Source organism: Vanellus vanellus (assembly GCF_965231255.1).
Source record: "Vanellus vanellus genome assembly, chromosome: 1".
In the NCBI taxonomy this organism is placed as follows: Eukaryota; Metazoa; Chordata; class Aves; order Charadriiformes; family Charadriidae; genus Vanellus; species Vanellus vanellus.
Window position 1 is genome coordinate 76986924 of NC_138905.1, and position 18755 is coordinate 77005678.

Consider the following 18755-nt stretch of genomic DNA (forward strand, 5'->3'; position numbering starts at 1 on the left):
TGGAAATATTACGCCCTTCTTTTGGGAGCCGTCCAAGTGCTGACAGATCTGGTGCATCTTACACACAGTTATGGGCATTTGGTCACAGAGACAAACTCAGCCTAAAAGATAGTTCAGCTCTTCCTGTGTGAGGTGCAATTTAAAGTGTGATTTGCAGGAGCTCTCCTGCTCATCACAGGGTGTTGATTTGACGCTACTATAAAATAGAACATTGCTGCACAAGAGCTCCTTCTAAATGATGAGCTGGCCTCAGATTCTCGTGTTCTGATTCACACCAAATTTCCATGTCTTTGCATCTATGACATCGAACAGAGTGCAGCATCCTGCTCCCTGCTCAAAACAGACACAAGAAAGTGTCCTCCACCAAAGGCTTCAGAAGAGAGGGAATTAAAAGAAAAATAAGTTGATTTAGCCCTTTCTTTCCTCTCTGTTTTCGTCTACATTTTTCTCAGGGCACCTCCTCTAGCATATCCTTAACTTCCTTCTCAGTTCCTCTTTGCTCTCCCATCCTTCTGTTGTTTTGAGGACTGCACTTCAAAAGTCCTGAGAATCAGGCAATGAGATATGCATTTCTACAAAGGCCTCTTCCAGAATTACAGCCATAAAAAGGGACCTTACTCCTCTGAAAGGCTGATGGAAGCTGCCACAAGTGGCTTAGAACTTGCTCCCCTCCTGAGATTGCTCTACCTGACCAAGCAGAGCAGAAGAAAGGTCCTGCAGAGAAAAAAATGTTGCTGGTAGGTGGTTAAAATCAAGACAAAGAGCTGCACAGACATCAGCTAAAGCTACAGGCTCCACCTACACTCCACAAATGGCATTTATCCTCAACTCCCACCACCTCTCTTCAAAAGAAGGTTCATTTGTGATGGAACAGCTGGAGAGTTGTGGGCTCCCATGGAACATCTCTTAGCTGACCCTTGAGTCATTGACGTTCGGAGTCCTTCTTCATGATATCGTATGTGGCAGGGCAGAAGTGAGAATGAAGTTGAGCCAGCAAAGCCTGGGATGTGATCTCTAGCCTTGTCCCTTGGCTCTTCTTGTTCCATACATGCACTGCATAGGTGTTGTTAAAGAGGTGATGAAGCTCTGAGGAGCTGACCACTTCAAAGTATTTCTTCCAGTCCTGCCACCGAATGGGATAAAAAGCCTCACGGGGCAGAGCACTCACTCCCTTGCAGCTTGTACTGCTCCGAAGACTCCTGATGGAGCACCATTTCTTGAAGACACGTGTTAGGAGCTGTGGGCCCTGGTGTCCCCAGATCCAGCTGTTGTAGTTCTCTACGAAGTCTTTCATGCAAAGCTCCATGAACTTGTGCTTGGGTTTAAAGGACAGAAAGGCCCCGTTCAGTACATACTTGGACTGGGTACCAAGGGCATTGGTGAGGTTCTTTAAGTTCTTAAGCACAATGAAGTCTGTGTCCAAGTAGATGCCACCAAATTTCCACATGATGGCAATTCTGCAGGCGTCAGACAGGACAGGTAAGAAATAAGGCTCCCAGCGATGCTGAGCCTGCAAGTACCACTTTGCCAGAGGTGTGCCAGAGAAAAGCTCTGGCAAGTCCAGGGGCCGGATTTCCACATTGGGGAAGCAGCTCAGCAACGAAAAGCCCCAGTGGTTGGGTAATGAGGCATTCCCTTTTGCCAAACCTTTCATGAGCACCACAACCCTTGTCCCAGGGTGCATCCTGGCTGCTGACTCCACAGAGCACATGAACAGGTAACTTGGGTTAGTTCGCTCCGAGGTCTCCACAAAAAACACATCCCCTGGGGAAGGAGGGGGCCCACCAGCAATGGTGTTGGGAGGAGAAGGCACAAAGTGAGCACAGTGGATTTCAACAGGCAAGCTGTAGACCGTGCCCCTGCCCTTAGGGTCCTCCGTAATTCTCCAGTAAAACATGATGGAGGCAAAGGACATGAACTTAAAGGCGAGGATAAACAGAGCCCCGAGCTTGTGGCTCATCACCACCCTGGTCAGTTTTGGCAGGCAGTTGAGTATCCTGAGCATTCTCGCTCCCATCAGAACCTGCTCTCCCAAGACAACCGTCGTGATCTGAAGGGAAGGAAAGAAGAAAAAAAAGACATTGACAGGGAAGGCAACAGACCACCAGCCTCAGGACAGTAATATGGCAGAGCTGCATGCTGAACTCTCCTTCATGCCAACATGCTTGAATTATACCTTTAGGTCATCTTTTAAAAAGCATCCTGGCTTCTCCATGCTGCCACAGCAACCACAGGGCCCCATCAGAAACCACAGCCCAATGTTCAGGTTGTGAGGTTAAGTGACAGAGCTCATCTGTATGCTCACAAAAAGCTCAGAGGGACAAGCCCAAATATACCCTGCCAGGCTACTCCCAAGCCCACCACAGCAGCCATTAGCCCATCAAAGAGCCATCTGCCCAAGCCCAGAGGAGCACAGAAGCATAATGGCAGGCGGGATCCCAGTTCAAGGACTCTGGAGAAATCAGCACTTTGTCTGGGCCCCTCCCAGGACTGTCCCAGGGTCCAGGCATGAAACCCCTCACCAGAGTCACCAGAAGCAGCTCTCCAGATCACCTCTCAGACTACAGGGGTCACTACCTAGGGGTGGAACATATTACGGGGTGCAGAAGAACAGTCTGGAATTGCACAGAACTTACTATGAGATATTTAGCAAAGGAACCAACGGCAGGTCAAAGGATGGGTTTAGGTGATTTTGGGACGAACAAGAGTGGGAAAGTAGAAGCGTAAGGGGATTACAAGGGCCAGACACAGGTAAATAGCTTGCTGGGCAGCACGCTTGTCTGGCCATGCCCTGCACCTGATCAGCGCAGTCTCTCTTGTCTTCTTATTAAATTCCTTTCTGACTCTTTCCAGGGTGAGGGCTTTCAGTTCTGTACACACGTGCCTATTGGGGCGTGAATGCAGCAACTGGGGTCAGACCATGGGCCGGAGGGCCCGTGAGTCCATGGTGCCAGCAACTGGAGTGACTGTGGGTGCTCAAGTGTGCAATGGCGAGCAAAGATCAAGTGGACCAACCTGTGAGTATGCAAAGTGGCCTGGGAGCCAAGACCATGAGTGAGTCCCTAAGGGACAGCTCTGGGTGTGACAGCACCTATGTGTCTCTAAGGGTGAGAACACAGGGGCATCAGCTATGGGACATGGAAAGTCCTGGCCAGCTCTGTGTGTGTGTTTAACAGTTTGTATTAGCAACTGGAGTAGGGCTGTGGTCTTGGGGACTTGTATGTCCAGGTGCGAGCAACTGGGCAGACTGGGATCCAGGGGTAGCTACTGCATTGAGTGTCTAAGCCCAGCTGCTGGAGAACTTCACCTTGTACATGTCTGTGTATATGCTTACTTGTGGACTTCCATCCTGTCCAGTCAGAGAGGGGAGCAAGATGAGGCTATTGGTGTTGACTACGTTCATATGGGTGCTCTGAGTGTCTGCTTGTGATCTGTCTGGCCAGCCATGTAATATATGTACATATACATGTGGTGCATACGTGTGCTCTGTGTGCGTGTGTGCGCCTGCTGAATACTTCTTCAGCCTCACTACTGTCTGGACACCTCACCAGGCGAGCAGCAGTATCACCTTTCTCAGGCTGTTTGATCTGGTATGATATATTGTCCTCTGGCAAAGGTTACTCTCCTTCAAAAACAACATATGTTCAAACCTCTCCCTTAGTGACCCTTACTTCCCTGGATGCCTACTGTGCTTGCCACTTGTAAGGAAATATAGCACTTACTCGATTTTATCTTCATCAGTCCATTATTTTCAAGTCAGACATGTACAGGAATAATCCTTGGTACTAGGATTTTAGATTATCTTTTGTCTTCTGGTTTGCTGCCATACTGATGGATCCTGACACCTGATAGTGAACTTATCTAAAACCCCAGTGCTATCATCTGTTCCTGTCAAGAGGTGTCAGCTCCCAGATTCACAGAATGGTACTTGTTTCCCTTACATTTATTCCTCAATAACCACCTGTATCCCATATTTGCTACAAAGCTCCACAACACAGTAGTGTTTATGGCGTTCCTTCACATGGCACCTCTGTTCTTGACCATGATCTTAGTTTAATATTTAAGCCTCTAGGCTTATAGTACTTAACACTTTCCTTCACTGAAAAAAAAAAAAATAAATCATTTTTTCCCCTTCTTTTACCATTTAAAACCAGACTTTGTGAAAGAGAATCAAATATTATGACTGTTCAACCTTCAGTACAGCAGTCATCTTTAAAAGACACGTTCTTCTCTTTTCCCACCTATTCTACCCACAGAGCCAGACCTTCTCCAGCAGTACGCTCAAGCGTACGGGGACACTTGTACACTCTCCTGTCAGGCAGTTGAGTTGAGCTGGGGTACACAGAGCTATTTCTGCTTTTACAAGCCTCGTGCGACTGTCCTTGCCAGCCTCCAAGTTTAGATCTCTGAAGTCCAAAGTGTATATTTAATCGTAAAGAGATAATGTTGCAGCAGCTGGAATAGTAGAGCTGAGTTTATCTCCCAGAAAGTCCAACAGTTTTTAACGGTCTGAAATAAGGTGTGTCAGCGCACAGACTAATTGAAGGGCGCCGTCATCAACATGCCAATGCCTTCCTCAAAGCCTGCATAGTGGTGCCAGGCTCTTAATAAAGAAAAAAAACACAGTAAGGTTTCACAAGGAATGTAGTCTTTAAAGAAAAAACAAAACAAAACAAAAAAAAAATCCCAACTGTCTGAAAGATGCAAAACATTTTAGTGTCTTCTCTGCTGTGATCCTTGTTTCCCTTTTGGTAAAAGTTTGCAAAATGTCAGAGAAATAAAATCAATACAATCCAATCCAACAGCAAAACCAGAATTTTTCTGAGATGAACTAAATGCGCAGAACGTAATAGACAACTACATTACGCTTGACAGATAGCTACAGGTTATCTTAATAACAGAACAGAATTTTCCATTTCAGATTAATCATTCTTCAGTTAAAAAAAAGAAAACTCTCCGCTGAGATTTTTTTTTAACTCTCAATTTTTTTCCTCCATTTGAACAAAAGTTTATCATCCTATGATTTTTCAACACATCTCCAGTGTCTGAGAGAGACCACTTTGGAGCATTTCTACTCTACCTGTAGACAATGACTCACCATCCAGCCTGTAGCACCGGGCACTGGCATGCCTGGGAACAGCCACGTCACAGCGAGCTGCACTTCCCCTCTGTGCCCTCTGCTTTCCTTCAGACTCTAAGAGGGTAACACACACTTTCTTTCCATATAGTTGCAACAAAAGGCAAGACCTTTCCATCTCCCCTCCCTCTGCTCTCTCCCTTTTCTCTCTATCTCTCCACTCGTGTTTGGAAGGAAGAAGAGCGAGGGAGTGAGATTTTTTTTTTTTTTTTTTTAACGTTACACCTGGAGTATGTGGTATAGTTACTGCTAGGCTAGTAATACTGCACCAGCAAAGAGTTGGGGGGGGGAGGGGGGGGGGGGAAGAGGGAAGCAATGGCTATGCAACTCCACCCTGCAGAAGCAGTACATCAACGGCAAAAGTTTACTCCAGCTCTGCCCCACAATTAATCTTTTACAGCCTGAATAGAAGACTTTGCCAATAAAACTGCATCCATTCTACGGCTTTTGCTAACGCAACTTGTTCAAAGATCATCACTCATGAACGCCCGCAACTGACTGGTGCCGGCCCTTCTCTAGAAAGCTGTACTTGGGAAAATGCTAAAGCACCAACGCACTTATACAGGGATATGCCGGTCTCACACATGGAGAGGGGAAACTCCACCCAGATTAGGTCCACATGGGGTTTGTACTGTTTGGCCACGTCATTGCTAAACTACTTTACATGCCAGCATAATGAATATAGTGCCATAGGCAAAACATTCTTGACTTGGGGAATTTCACTTAGTTTAATTTATTACAAATTAACATAAACTTTCAATTACTGATTCACGTACTGAGGAAAGAAAAAAAAATGGACCAAAAAAAGACCACCATCCAACAATTAAACAAACACTTTGGGAAACACCTTTCCTCCTCTTTACCCAGGCTCATCTTCAGTCCAACATCTCTCCTCCCCCATTCCTAGTCTCAACATCCCTTGTTTTCACTGTGGGTCTCACTCAGTCAACCCTAATTCCTTTGATGAGGCAACAGGCAGCACAAGAGGCTATGGGTCAGTGCATAATGGTTTCTTTTGGCCGCTCCTGGCATCTTACTTCCCTCCCCCACTGCTCCTTGCTTCTTACAGCTCCTCTGCTCCAGCATGGGTCCTCCACAGCCTGCAGTCCCTTGGTGTGTATCTGCCCTGACACAGGCTGTCCACAGGCCACAGTCCCTCAGAGCTGTCCCTGTCCCATTGTGGGTCCTCCGCAAACTGCAGATCCTCAGGGGTGTCGCTGCTCCAGCATGTGTCGCAGTCCCTCAAGGATACTTTCTCTAGCACAGAGTGCTTCCTTCCAAGAGAGCATCTCCAGCCACATACCCAACAATGTCCCCTTCCACAGGTCTCCTCCACTTCTTTCTCCCTTTACTCCAGACATGTCTCTTCACATCTCCCTTCGCATGTCTTCCCGCGTTCCCTCTCACATCTCCTCCTGTGTCTCCTCACATCTTTGCTTTTGTGTCTCCTTTTACTTGTCTTCACACCATCCTCTTGTGCCTCCTGCCCCATGTCACCTTTTCATGTCCTTTTTTGTGACTCCTCATGTCCCCTTTTATGCATCCTCACATGTGTCCTCCTGTGTTTGTCCTTATGTGTGCCCTTTTGTGTATCCTCTCATGTGTCCTTTCTGTGACTCCTGTCCCTAGCAGCTGGTGCCCTTTCTTAAATATGTTCAAGCTAAGGCACCACATGCTGCTCTGACCCGTTGCAGTTTTGGTGTGCAATGGGCTGGTTTTGTCCGTTTTGGAGCTGGCTGGAACCAGCACAGAGCAGGTCATGGACCCCTTCCGCACAGGTCACGGACCCCTTCCGCACAGGTCACCCCTGCAGCCTCCAGTTCCCCAAACTCTGCCAGTTATGGCATGTACGGAGTACCCTGTAATGTTTAATTACACAGTAGTCCCTAGCTTTCTTTTTTTTTTTTTTTTCCTCCCCTGTAAGGGTGAAATCTGTATTTGAACGTTGGATTACCAGCTGGTGAATAGCTCTTCACTATCTAGTGCAAACAAAACTGGTTATAAAACGCATTAGGTGGGCAAGGTTACCGACTTCCCAAGAGACTCATGTGTTTATTTCCCTTTGTGGTAACACCTGTGACCATAAGTTCCTTGTACAACTCTTCAGAAATTCTTTAAACAAAGAAAAGGAGCAACCGTAAGTGACATGCCATCATTTACCTACTTGCTATGCAAAGGACTTGCCAACAATTTTTTGGTGGCTTCACGTTCCAGAGAAGTCATTTTATAATTTGCACAAGCCTGTCAACAGCTTACCCTAAACGTCTCCTTAGCACATGCCAAATGACTCTGTACCAGTTAAGCAGGAAGGTAAGGATGTCCCAGCACTGCCACGCCACCTGTACATCTTTCTCCAGAAAGCAAGGCTTTGTGTTGCAGCTAAACCAACCTACGGAGAAATTTCCACCAAAAAGGGAATTCCCTCAGGTATCTGAGGCAGAAAATTCCACCTACAAAATAAATACAAAGCTTTTCTGGTGGTTTAGCTTTGACAGAACAGCTTGACTGAAGCACAAACCGTGGGAAGGTAGTTAAGAGAGTACTACTGTTCCCTCAACATGTCTCCCTTGTGATCAGTGGGGAGACAGCAATGTCCGAGTTAGATTTCTTTTACAAATACTTAGCGGCTGAACAGGAGAGAAATACCTCTGGCACTAAATAGGTGCAGCAGATTACAACAGCTCTTCCAGCAACAACAGTGAAAGCACCAGGGAAACCACAGGCTCCTCCATGGCAGGGCAAACACCTCTAGGGCTATAGCAAAAGCTCCATTTCCTCCTATCATGTCTGCTGAAGTCTTATCTGAAACTACAAGATGGTGGATGGTGACACACCACTGAAGTCCCATCTAGTAATTTCAATCGATGAAACAAAACAAGAGGAAATGACCACAAGCACAGAAATGACTGCCACGCCAATGCAAACATGCAGCTGCGTTTGCTTAAAATTCACTCATATTTTTACTTTAGCGGTGCTTTGTGACTAAAAAGCAAAGCAAACATTAATGAGCTCTAAGCAAGGGAGTTTCCTGACCCTGTCAGAAAGAGGCGCTTTAAGACTTTGCTGGGACGATGCAGAGATGACTTAGGAGCAAACAGGTATCACAGCAGTGAGAGTCAAGAGCCTGGTCCTCCCTCACAGAAACCAGGCTGCACTTTCCCATGGGGCAGGGAACAGATCTGTTGAGTTCATTTACTGCGGCGCACACATCAAGGAATAAACTTGTTTGTTACTTTAAAGTACTTTTAGTATAGTACTTTCTGTGCAGGACGGTGTGCCACATCCCAGCATCAATCACAACATCCATCCCACAAAGTGGCCTTCACATGCTGCCAGATACCTCCTTCTGTTTCATCCCCGATGGGGAGTTCACCATGGCTGAAGCAATATGCTGTTAGCTCAGGAGGGCACGGGGAGTGCCATTCGGGAGTTTCCATTAGGCAGACAGGGCTGCAGTTAACTGAAGGTGATATAATAGAAGTTTAGAGCATTTCAACATGGGTCAGGTAAAGTGCTGGTTTTAAATGCTTTGTTAAGCATGCTCCCTAATATCGAGTCCGGGATGTTTTCCCCAACATTACGAAAGACCCAGAGTCTTTTTGCTGCTGCTTCATAGAGAAGGTCAAATCCATAATTCCATTTGTCTCTGCCAACAGGTTTTAGCCCTTGCTTTTGTTTTTCTTGGAAAGCCATGACAAGTTTTTTAGGGAGTGCACCTATAGTTTTTTCTTCTAAAAGCTGCTGGAAACATAAGTCACAAGAAAATACAAAAAATCTTAAAATTTCAAGCAAGTATCAAAGGACAATTGTCAAGGTAGACTTTTAAGTAACATTTGGTGCACTAAAATTAAATATATTAAGCTTGAATCTAGAGCTAAGGGAATTTAGAATAACCAGTGGGCGTAATTCCCATGAAATACATTTGGTGTTAAGTCACCCTTAAGTATAACCAAAGAAAAAAAAAAAAAAAGCCCCTAAAAGTTTACATAAATCAGTTCCCAGTTACTGTGTTTCAGAGCAGCTACAGATATGCATTTCCTTCCTTTCAAGCACAATGGAAAATTAAAGCCTGTAAAGCTTTCATCATGAACAATTGGGGGTGAGGGGGGGGGTGGGGGGTGGTGGTGGAGATCTACAGACTAAGTGCATTGTCAAAGCAAAGCGTGCAGTGTCTTTCAATCCAAAGCCCATACACAACACCGCTCTGCACTGGCCCTTCAGCTTTCATCCCTTCACTCAAACAAAAGTTTAGCACATTTGCCAAGAACAGTAAATGGGAAATGATACTCTGAATTGTTACTATGTGCCATGGAGAGTTATGGTCAAGAGCTGTCTCTGGAAATACTTGGAATAAGGCAGCCTGCAGCAGAAAGGTGGACAAAGGATTGGTGTTTGGAGCTGGGCTTTTCAGTTCTGCCCCAATGCTGCAGACTATGGAAGCAGATGCAAGTCACTTCGTATGAAGCCATTCACGTGATCACAGCCTGAGGGAGAAACACGGTGGCCTTTCCAAAGGTACCATAGTTGACACATTTAAAACGCCTTGACTTTTTTGACAAAGCCTAAATCTAAATTAAAGTTTCTTGCTTACTAAGGTTTCCCCCAGTAGTAATACTGTACATATGCAACACCAAGAGAGAACGCATTTGATTCTGTTCACTTCTGCGCACCTCATGCTAGCATGCTATTTGCACTTAGCTAAACTGCTGCGTATCAGGATCACACATAACCTCCCTGAAGGAATTCCTTTTACAATTCAATGCTATTCATGCTCCACACGGCATCCACATAGAGAATTAAGCTACTGGATCAAAAGCAGAGACTTCTAATATTGAAACCGTGACTGCCTGCTCAGACGAATAGAGGGCTGAAGTGGAAGCGGTCATTTCTGATTGCAGCTTTCCCAAAGCCTTCCAGGGAGTTCTGCAGGTGTGAGCAGCACCTCTGCGGTGAGGCCACCAAGGTGTGGGGAGGGAGGGCCCTCTGGTGGACATCTACTCTTCACCCCCCACATACCTCACCTGCTCAGGGACACCTCAGGTTACCCAAAAAGTCCCAGGAAGATGGATTTTTTTCTTAACTTTACGAGAAGCTATGACTGGTCTTTCGACTATTTATTGAAATACAAGACTCTGTGTGGCCTTGCAAGGATGTCACATGATCTTGAGGATTTCTTAGTGAAGCTTCATAAGCTCAAGTAAAACATTACAGCCTGGTGTCTTCGTGAGATTTCTATGCCTACTTCATTAATAAAGCAATGACATTTACTCACACCTGACAGATGCAGCAGCAGAACACACAGTGAAGCCCCCAGCACCAGACATCGTCCAGCTGGCCAGCACTGCCAGTGGTGGAGTACAGCACTCCAGGGATGGGGGAGCCATAACCTGTCTCCCCACTCAAAAAGGGCCGCGGTAATTTGAAGCACACCCCTTTTTTTCTTTTTTTTTCTTTTTTTTTTTTTTTAACTGCTATCCCTCCTTTGCAGTAGGCCATAGCCCTGTCACTTCTTCATGGCAGGTGTATCTTTCCCCACACTGCTCTGCTCCACACCTTCCTGCCCACCCTGCCATGGCCCTTCAGCCCACCACAGGAGACGTCCAGGAGCAGCAGCCACATGGGACAGCTTTGGGAACGAGAGATGATGCCAGCAAGCATCACCAACCCAGAAACCCTGAGCTGTGAGGTAGGGCAGAAGATGGAATTGCTCAACAGAGGAGAAAGCACTGTACAAGGCAGCCGGGTTACAGGCAGGGAACTGAGAAGGAACTGAAAAAGGTGGAGAGGACTTTTAAGCTGGGGCTCCTGCCCCTGACGTTGCAGCCATGCCTGTGCCTGGCCCTGTACCCCACCGATCCAGTCCCTGCCCCACAGACTGACGCCAGAGCTGCCTTGGCCCCGTGGCTGGGCTTTGTGTGGGGCTCCCAGCTGAGCCCGCTGCACCCCAGGGCTGCCCCACTCAGCCCACGGGGGCTGACATGGGTCGGGAGGGTCTGCCCAGCCCCCTCATTCCCCAGTGCCCCGCATGGCTCCCCAGTGTACTGCTGGGGTAACTACTGCATAGTGTCAGAGAGCTGGGCTCCATTGTGCTGAACCAAGGTCCCTGGGGGACAGCGAGGTGAAGGGCTTCATCCTGGTGGGAGCACCAAGCCATGCGACAAGTGCGGTGGAGCCAGGAAAGATGCCAGGATCACTGTGGGGCGCAAATGGGAGGAGAAAGATTTACAGACAAACCGGGGTAGAGAAAGGCTGTCAAAATCAGGAACCCAACTACAGTGCATAGTCAGAATGGTACCTCTCCTTCCCCCCAAAATAGTACAGGAGCATCTTATTCAGCACCCTGTCAGGAAAAGTTTCCCAATATTTTCTTTTTTTTTGGTAGAGCTTAGCATTTGGGTCTTTTTTAACTGAAAGGAGCAGTTTTTGTACCTCACAGCTTTTAGCTTTCAAGAAACAGACCACACAAAGCCCTCATCAATATTTAAAATAAAAGAGAAAGCAAAATTTGGCTCCGGAGAGCTGCTGGAAAGGAGAAACAGAAAAAAGGGGCAGAAAAAAGCAGTAGATCAGCCAGCAAACTGATAAGAGCTCTTTGCCACCAACAGCTTTCAAATAGTGGTTTGCTATTACTGCATATTTGTAGAAAGCCTTGCATACTCATTGTGTAATAGGGCTGGAAACTGTGTATAAAATTTAAATCTAAACACTATTTTAACCCTCACAGCTCAAGCAAATACTGGCACATGGCTAGAAAAGGAGCAGCTCTTTGGAAGGACGTGGATGTATGAGAAGTACAGATGTCAGAACGACGCCTGGTCGGGAAGTGAGCAAACCCTATTAATCACCGGAATTACTGCTGCCTACAAGCTTATGCAAGGGCTTCCCAGCAGATCTTGCAAAAGAGAGAGAAGGCACAGAAGATGCTGTCCTCTTCTACGGGTCAGTCATATATGACTGGGCATCCAGCAGCATTAACAAGCTAAGAGGTACAGTGTATCAGAGCATGCTAATGATTAAACACTTTAAGCCTAATAGGCCAACGTATAGTGATTTTTCCTTCCCCTAATCTGGATGACACTTTCTTTCTCTCTATCTGTTTTTAAAATCCAGAGACACGATGAAGAGGAAAGATGGTCCAACAGCAGACCACTGCACATGGATTCAGGGGACTTCTATTTATTTTGCTAATCTGGAATAGGTTTCTTACGGGCCAAGATATACATCACTTAAAACTAAAGCATAAAATCTCACCTCTGCCTTGAAATCGTAGTGAAGTGGATGTCTAAATTTCTTCAAGGATCTCAGGGGGGGCTGTTTTTCTGTCTCTAACACAACCTTCCTCCTGTGATGTGGAAAAGTACTTTCCTATCTGACAGAGCCACTGCAAGGCTGAACATATTAAAGATCGGAAGATATTAATCCATGTATGTTGGCAGCTTTTGTGCACTTATACAAAACATAGTGTGAATATTTTCCTTTTTAACACAAAAATGTAAATACTGACATGATTGTACGCACAGAGGAGCAGCTGGTTCACAATGCCATAATCTGAAGTTCCCCGAGACCTCATTTAAACTGTTGGGCAGAGTTCCCAGCTCCAGTTTAAGATAATTGTAGATAATTGTAAGAGTTAGCAGAAACAAGCTAAGAAGTGAGTCAGTAACATATCACCTGTTTCCAAGTGAAAGCACCACCCAAATTAAGATTTGTGAATCTGTTCTGAAATCTGAATGACCCAGCAACACAAGGGGGGGTTAAGTATTTGTTTGGGCAGGAGTGCCTGGGGGGGGCAAAAAAAAAACAACACTAACAACCCCAGATGAGAGCAGAGAAAGGGATCTCAAAGCCAGAAGGCAGAGTGCGAGCTTTTAACAAGCATGGGAAATGCAACTTTTAGGGAGCTAAATGATAGCACAGCTACACTGTTTTACTGGGGGGCTGCCAGTAAAGACAAGAGGGGTGTCCCCAGTCTCTCCTGCCATGACATACTGGAACTTGATCCAAACCACAACAGCACTGACGGCAAGATGTATCCAACACTATACATGGCTCATCTAGTCCCTCTATATATGGAACCAGGACATCTGTATGGTTTTATATGGTAACTGCGCCTGGCAGACAGCAGCTTGTCTCTATACTAATGACCAAACACAACAAAATTAAGATGGAAGTAGAATTACTCATAAGTACCTTGTGCCAAAGTATCCGCTGATGACATGACAAAACCAAAGCAATGGCTAATTGTTGCTAAAGCAAGTGGCCCCACTCCCTTCTTCCTCAGGTTCTTCCTTGACACTCCTCTGGCCTTGCTGTGACAGGCCCTGAAAGCTAAAGCACCAAAAAGCCAATTCGGCTGAAGAATTTGATTTTCTTACCCGTTTAGCTCTCAGAACTGGTTTTGCTCCACTGCAGGGTGAGACAGGCACAAATATTGGCACAGAGAGAGGTGCAAGAACAGACAGCCAGTAGACTGCATCCTTTAGTATCACTGAACTTAGCTCCATGGTAACATCAAATTGCACACCGAGGCCTTCACAGTCCATAACTACTGAACTTGTGCCCATGACACCCATGAGCAGGAAAAACTTAATTAGAGCCACTGTTGGATGGAGACAGCCAATGCCTTGAGAGCTGGTAGAAATCCTGTGAGAAGGAAAACTTTGGGCACAGCTACCAGCTGCTACCTGAACTACGCACCTAAAACTAACTCGTGGCAGGCAGACTGCTATTCACCCAACATCACACCCTCCGGCCCTCAAGGATGACTGCCATCTTTGTCTTGTCAAATGAGGGGCACGCAAACATGAGAAGGGCCTTCACGTATGACTCCCCAGTCAGCACTTCCTCCTACAGAGCCTGTGCCTCAAGACGCTGCTGGAATTGCTACAAGAACCAAAAAAGGGGAATTTGAGTTCTGCAAGATTTGCTCCTCTGACTTCCACAGCAACAAAAACTATGAATAACAGTGCAAAAGCATCAGAGCTCAGCAGAAGCTAGAGAGGGTTTCTTCAGGGTTAAAAAACATCCAGTCTATTCTGAGCAACCTCTCACGCATTAGGAAACAACACGTTAGTTTAACCAGGATAGCTTATTCTTAGCCAAAGCTTCTAAACTCACCTTCTTTCAACAGGATTACTACTTTCAGTTTACTACAGTTACGAGAATTACAGCTTTTCTTATGCCTCTTTTGTAGGGGCTTTCTTCCCCCTCTTGCCCCAGCAAGCATTTCTACAGCTCTGTTGCGAGTGTCCATCTTTCTTCCTCAGACCTTATCCCAGCTCAGACTTTGACTTTTTTTCAGGGCACGTGTGCCTGGGAACATGCCCACCAACTGCACTCTCCTCTGTCACCTGTTCTGCTCTCTTTCCACCCTCTCACCCAAGCCAGGTCACATCACTGGCAGAGAGAAGTTGCACATCTTTCCATCCCATCCGACCCTTTTCATCTTCCCACTGTGCTGCTGCCACCATTCACCTGGACCCACAGCTTCAGTCATTCGACCTGTCCTTTTCAAGTAGGATGGAGCCCTTTCAGTCTGCGGCACAACGTGGGCACTGTACGCGCAGCTCCCTTCCCTGCGGCTGCTATATTCATCCGCACCTTCACCAGCTCCCTCTGACAGCGAAGCCTGCACAGAAGAAAACCTCACAAAGCTGTGTAGGGACCCGAGAGACTCTCCCCTTCACAAACCTCAGCCAAAACGCCTTGCCACCACCGGGATGGAGACACCCTCTCTGCCTGCCTGGACCATAGGAACCGCTATTTCCAGAGCTCCGACCGGGCCCAGCAGCCCCACGGAGGCAGCTCAGAGCTGCCCGGGGGTCCCTGCTGAGGGCTGTCCGGCTGCCAGGCCACCCCACCCCATCTTCCCCCCCCGCTCCCGGCCTGGCAGCCCTCCCGTCCCGGCCGCTGCTCCCGACGGGGCGAGCAGAGCCGCCGTCCGGCAGGCGGGACGGCTCCGACCCACCCGTAAGGGCTGCCCGTAGGGCGGCTGGTGGCCGGTACCGCGGTGGCCGGGGCGGCTCTCTGCTCATGCAAAAGCTCCCCCCGTGGAAAAAAAAAACAAACAAACAAACAAACCCCCACACCTTTCCCCGAGGGGGGATGGAGAGAGGGAGGACGAAGCCACCCAGCCCCGGCCCACGGGCAACCCGAGACCCGCGTCGCCCTCGCTTCGCCCGGGCGCCGTCGCGGGGCCGCGCCGCCCACCCCTCCCCGCAGCACCCGGGCCCCCCGCCTCACCTCCGGGGCCGCCGAGAAGTGCCCGCCGAGAAGCGCGGCTTCCTCCCGCCGCCCCGGGGGCATCACCGGCAGCGCCCGCCCGCCCGCCCTCCCCCGCCGGTCCCGCCCTCGGACGGGCCCCGGCCGCCCGCTGCCGGGGCTGCTCCGCCGGGTCGGGGTCGGGGTCCGGTCGGGTGGGAGAGAGCCGGCGGGGAAACGTACCCGTTACTCGCCGGAGACGCGGGGCCGGCGGCGCCGCCCGAGCCGCCCCCGCGCCCCGGAGCGGGAGGCATCACTCCCCCCCCCCCCCCCCGACGGTACCGAGAAACGGCTCCTCCCTGGGCACAGCCACTGCTGCTTTTGGGGTGGTGCTTTGGGGTTATTTTAATTCATCATTGTAAATTGCTGTAAGGATTAAGATTATTATTTTTTTTCCCCTCGCTCTCTCCTCCTCACCTCCAGGAATTTCTTCTCTACCTCACGGCCGGTCAGGAGCTTGTCATCCGGATCCCCGCTTTTTTTTTTTTTTTTTTTTTTTTTTTTTACCTGTTGTCACGCTGGGGTAGATCGAGTGGAGCGCGCAAGTCACGGTGCGTGTCGGTCGGTGGTCGGTAGCGCGGGGCCCGCGGCCGGTGGGGCTGAAACCCACTCCGGTTAGAGACCCGACGGCCTGGAGGGCTGGTGAACCACGGGCAGAAGGAGGAGCAGGGGAGGGTGGGAGCTACCTACATCGTTTGATGCTAAGGGAGACGGCCGCAAAGCTAACACAAGTCAACGAAGATGTGAAACTGAAAATTTTCGTTTTAAAAAAAAAAAAAAAAAGCAAAAAAAAAAAAAAAAAGCAGCCCGCAGATGAGCTGCTTACACGTTGCAAAGCAAGTTTCATGCCTACCCTCAGGCAGGAGGAAGTTTTGCCTAAATTATTCCTGGCAAATGATTGCTTAACGAGTTCTTAATGAGCATGAATAAATTTGGGGTTTCACTTAGAAAAGCACCTTTGACTGCGAGGCTGTTACCGGGTGGAGCAAATTACATGGGAAGATTACCAGAGATTTTGGGAAGCAGGTTAGATGATAATCAAGAAGGGTTTAGGTGGAGGTAATCCTACCTGGAGCAGCGGTTGGACACGAGCTCTTCCGAAATGCCTTCCAGCCCTGTTTTTTACAATTCCCATGATACAGCATGTTACTCGTGTGTTACAAAACAGTGTACCCATGAGGAATATTTCCATGGAAGAAACATTGACATTGCTTTAAACAAAAAAACACATTTTCCCAGCAATTAAGTAATTTCATGGTGCCCCCACCCCCCTGGAAATAATGTTGAACTATTTCTTTTATAAGAACAGGCCTTAATCAAATTTGAAGTTAAAATGGATTTCAAGATATTTTTGTCTGCCTCTCTGAGCAGAATTTAGATTGAGACAGAGTCACCACGGAAGGTATCGATGCTCGTCCTCCTTGGAGAGAGGGTTTGGACCAGATGACCTCAGTTTTTCTGTGTTTCTGAGCTGCGTGGGCAGCACCCTCAGCAGCCCGGGGCGATGAGCCCAGGGATGCTATTTCTCACCGGGTCCCTGGGTGAAAGCTGGCGTCAGACGCAGGGGAAGGCAAGATGGGGTTTGTGAACCGGGGCTGGGTGCATTCAGGGGCAAGCAGCTACGTCATGGGAGCTGGTAGGGCAAGTGCAGGACCTGCAGCGCTGCCATATGCAGGTGCCCTGTGGAATGGTGATAAAGTGGGGAAGGAGGACCTGAAGCCCAGTCATCTCTCTGGAAGATTGCCAGAGCCAGGGCTCCTACAGCAAGGATAGTAAAGTTTTAGTCTCTGGATGTAGAAATGTATCTAAACAGCAAAATTATGATCAGGCATGTGCCTCTGGGCCGTTTTATCATTAACTCCTGAGCTGCCGGTTTACAGCCCTGTGTGAACTGCCACTGGTTTGGATCTGCCTTAAAGTGCTGATGCGCAAGTGGCACAGCTGCCCCCGTGGCTTGAAGGAGGCAATGACCTGGTGAATACCCCAAGGATGCCACGCAGCCCGGCTTGCAAATCAGAGCCAAGGCACACTGGGTCTCAGGGAGCCAAGACAGGTTGTGGGAGGCAAATGACCTACCCCCAGCTACTGTAAAGAGCATAGCACCATGCAAATCGTCCTCCAAAGCACCTGGCAGAACAAGAGCAGCATCACCTGTGAGCTAATTTCACAGCTGCAAATCACCTGAGTAAACAGTTTTTAAGTGCTTTCAGCCTGGTTTTGGTTTGATGAGCAGTTTCCTACCTCGCCTGTCAGCCAGTGAGGTGGCTTTGGTTTGAACCGGGAGAGGAGAGCTGCTGGGGTGGGTTGCTATGACACTATGGGTGGCTTCATCCCCATCTCTGTTTCAAAATAAGCCAGCGAGCTGCTGGCCAGGGCTGAGCCCTGCTGCTGGAAAGGTCTGTGCGTCAGCTGCCAAGGCGCCGGTGCTGGAAAGAGCTTGCACAAAACCTATTCCCATGAAAGAGGCATAATCACGGCACTAGTCTCTTAGCCTGGGAAATAAGTAAATGGCTTACCGAAGGTGGGGAGGGAGAAGGGTGTGGCGTGGCTGGCACTTAGTGATTAGATTGTAATGTCCCACTTGGGAGTGAGGAGGGAGGACATAGGTCCAGTCACAAGGGCAGAGGAAGCACATGCCAGAGGCTTTGGGTCACCTGCACAAAGCGCAGGGGGAAAGCAGGTGGCCAGTGGGGTCATTAAGCCCTTGTGGTATCAGTCTCTCAGATACTATACATGCTTTATTGCTGTTATACCTACCTTCTCCTTGACAGACAGACTGTAGCCTAGTTGTTCGTGGAGCTGAAAGGCCCAGAGGGTTAAACGGGCATAACCGAGAGCACGGTCTTGCTCTTGGGGCTGTTTGTCCCTGCCCAAGGGCTGCCTCCTGCAGGCACTGGGGACATCTGGTGCAGCGCTGCTCCTGCCTTTCTGTCCAGTGGCTCCTTGTGGGGTCACCTCGGAGGTTGACTCGTTCTGGGTGGCTGCGGATCGTGACTTGGTGACCAGGCTGAAAGATGCCCGCATCTGCTCTCCTTTCTCCTGCTTTTCAACCACAGCTTTTGGCTTCACTCCTGCTGTCTCTTCTGTCTTTGGTTTTAAGCAAATCAGAAGTATTTCCCTCTCTTCAGAAAAGCAGATCCAACTCTCTCATGATGTGGCCACCAACCCTTGTCCAGTCTTCTCTTGATAGGAGCCAGACTGCAGACTGAAACCCTTAAACCACCTGCCTTTTTTTTGTGCTACGGTGCCAAAGGGATGGTATTCCTGATCAGCCACAATGCGATCGCAACTGGAGCGTATTCCCCTCGCCAGGTTTTCTTGATCAAATTTCTGTGAGCGGAAAGAAGAAGAAAAATAA

At 48.4% G+C, this 18755-nt stretch overlaps 2 protein-coding genes across 2 annotated transcripts in view; both read right to left on the bottom strand.

Moving 5' to 3' along the window:
* LOC309686254 (lactosylceramide 4-alpha-galactosyltransferase-like) overlaps positions 1-16088 on the bottom strand; it is a 48839-nt gene extending 32751 nt beyond the window's left edge. The window contains exon 1 of the mRNA XM_082498834.1: positions 15905-16088. The gene's annotated coding sequence lies outside the window, so the exon portion shown is untranslated. The remainder of the gene's footprint in view (positions 1-15904) is intronic.
* LOC309686253 (lactosylceramide 4-alpha-galactosyltransferase-like) lies at positions 923-15859 on the bottom strand (the record flags this gene model as incomplete). Its single annotated transcript, XM_082498833.1, has 2 exons — positions 15815-15859; positions 923-2050 (listed from the first exon to the last, which is right to left on the bottom strand). Exon 2 carries the CDS (start codon positions 2015-2017, stop codon positions 923-925), a length of 1095 nt encoding a protein of 364 aa, XP_082354959.1. The 5' UTR covers positions 2018-2050; positions 15815-15859.
* Positions 16089-18755: the final 2667 nt, after the last annotated feature.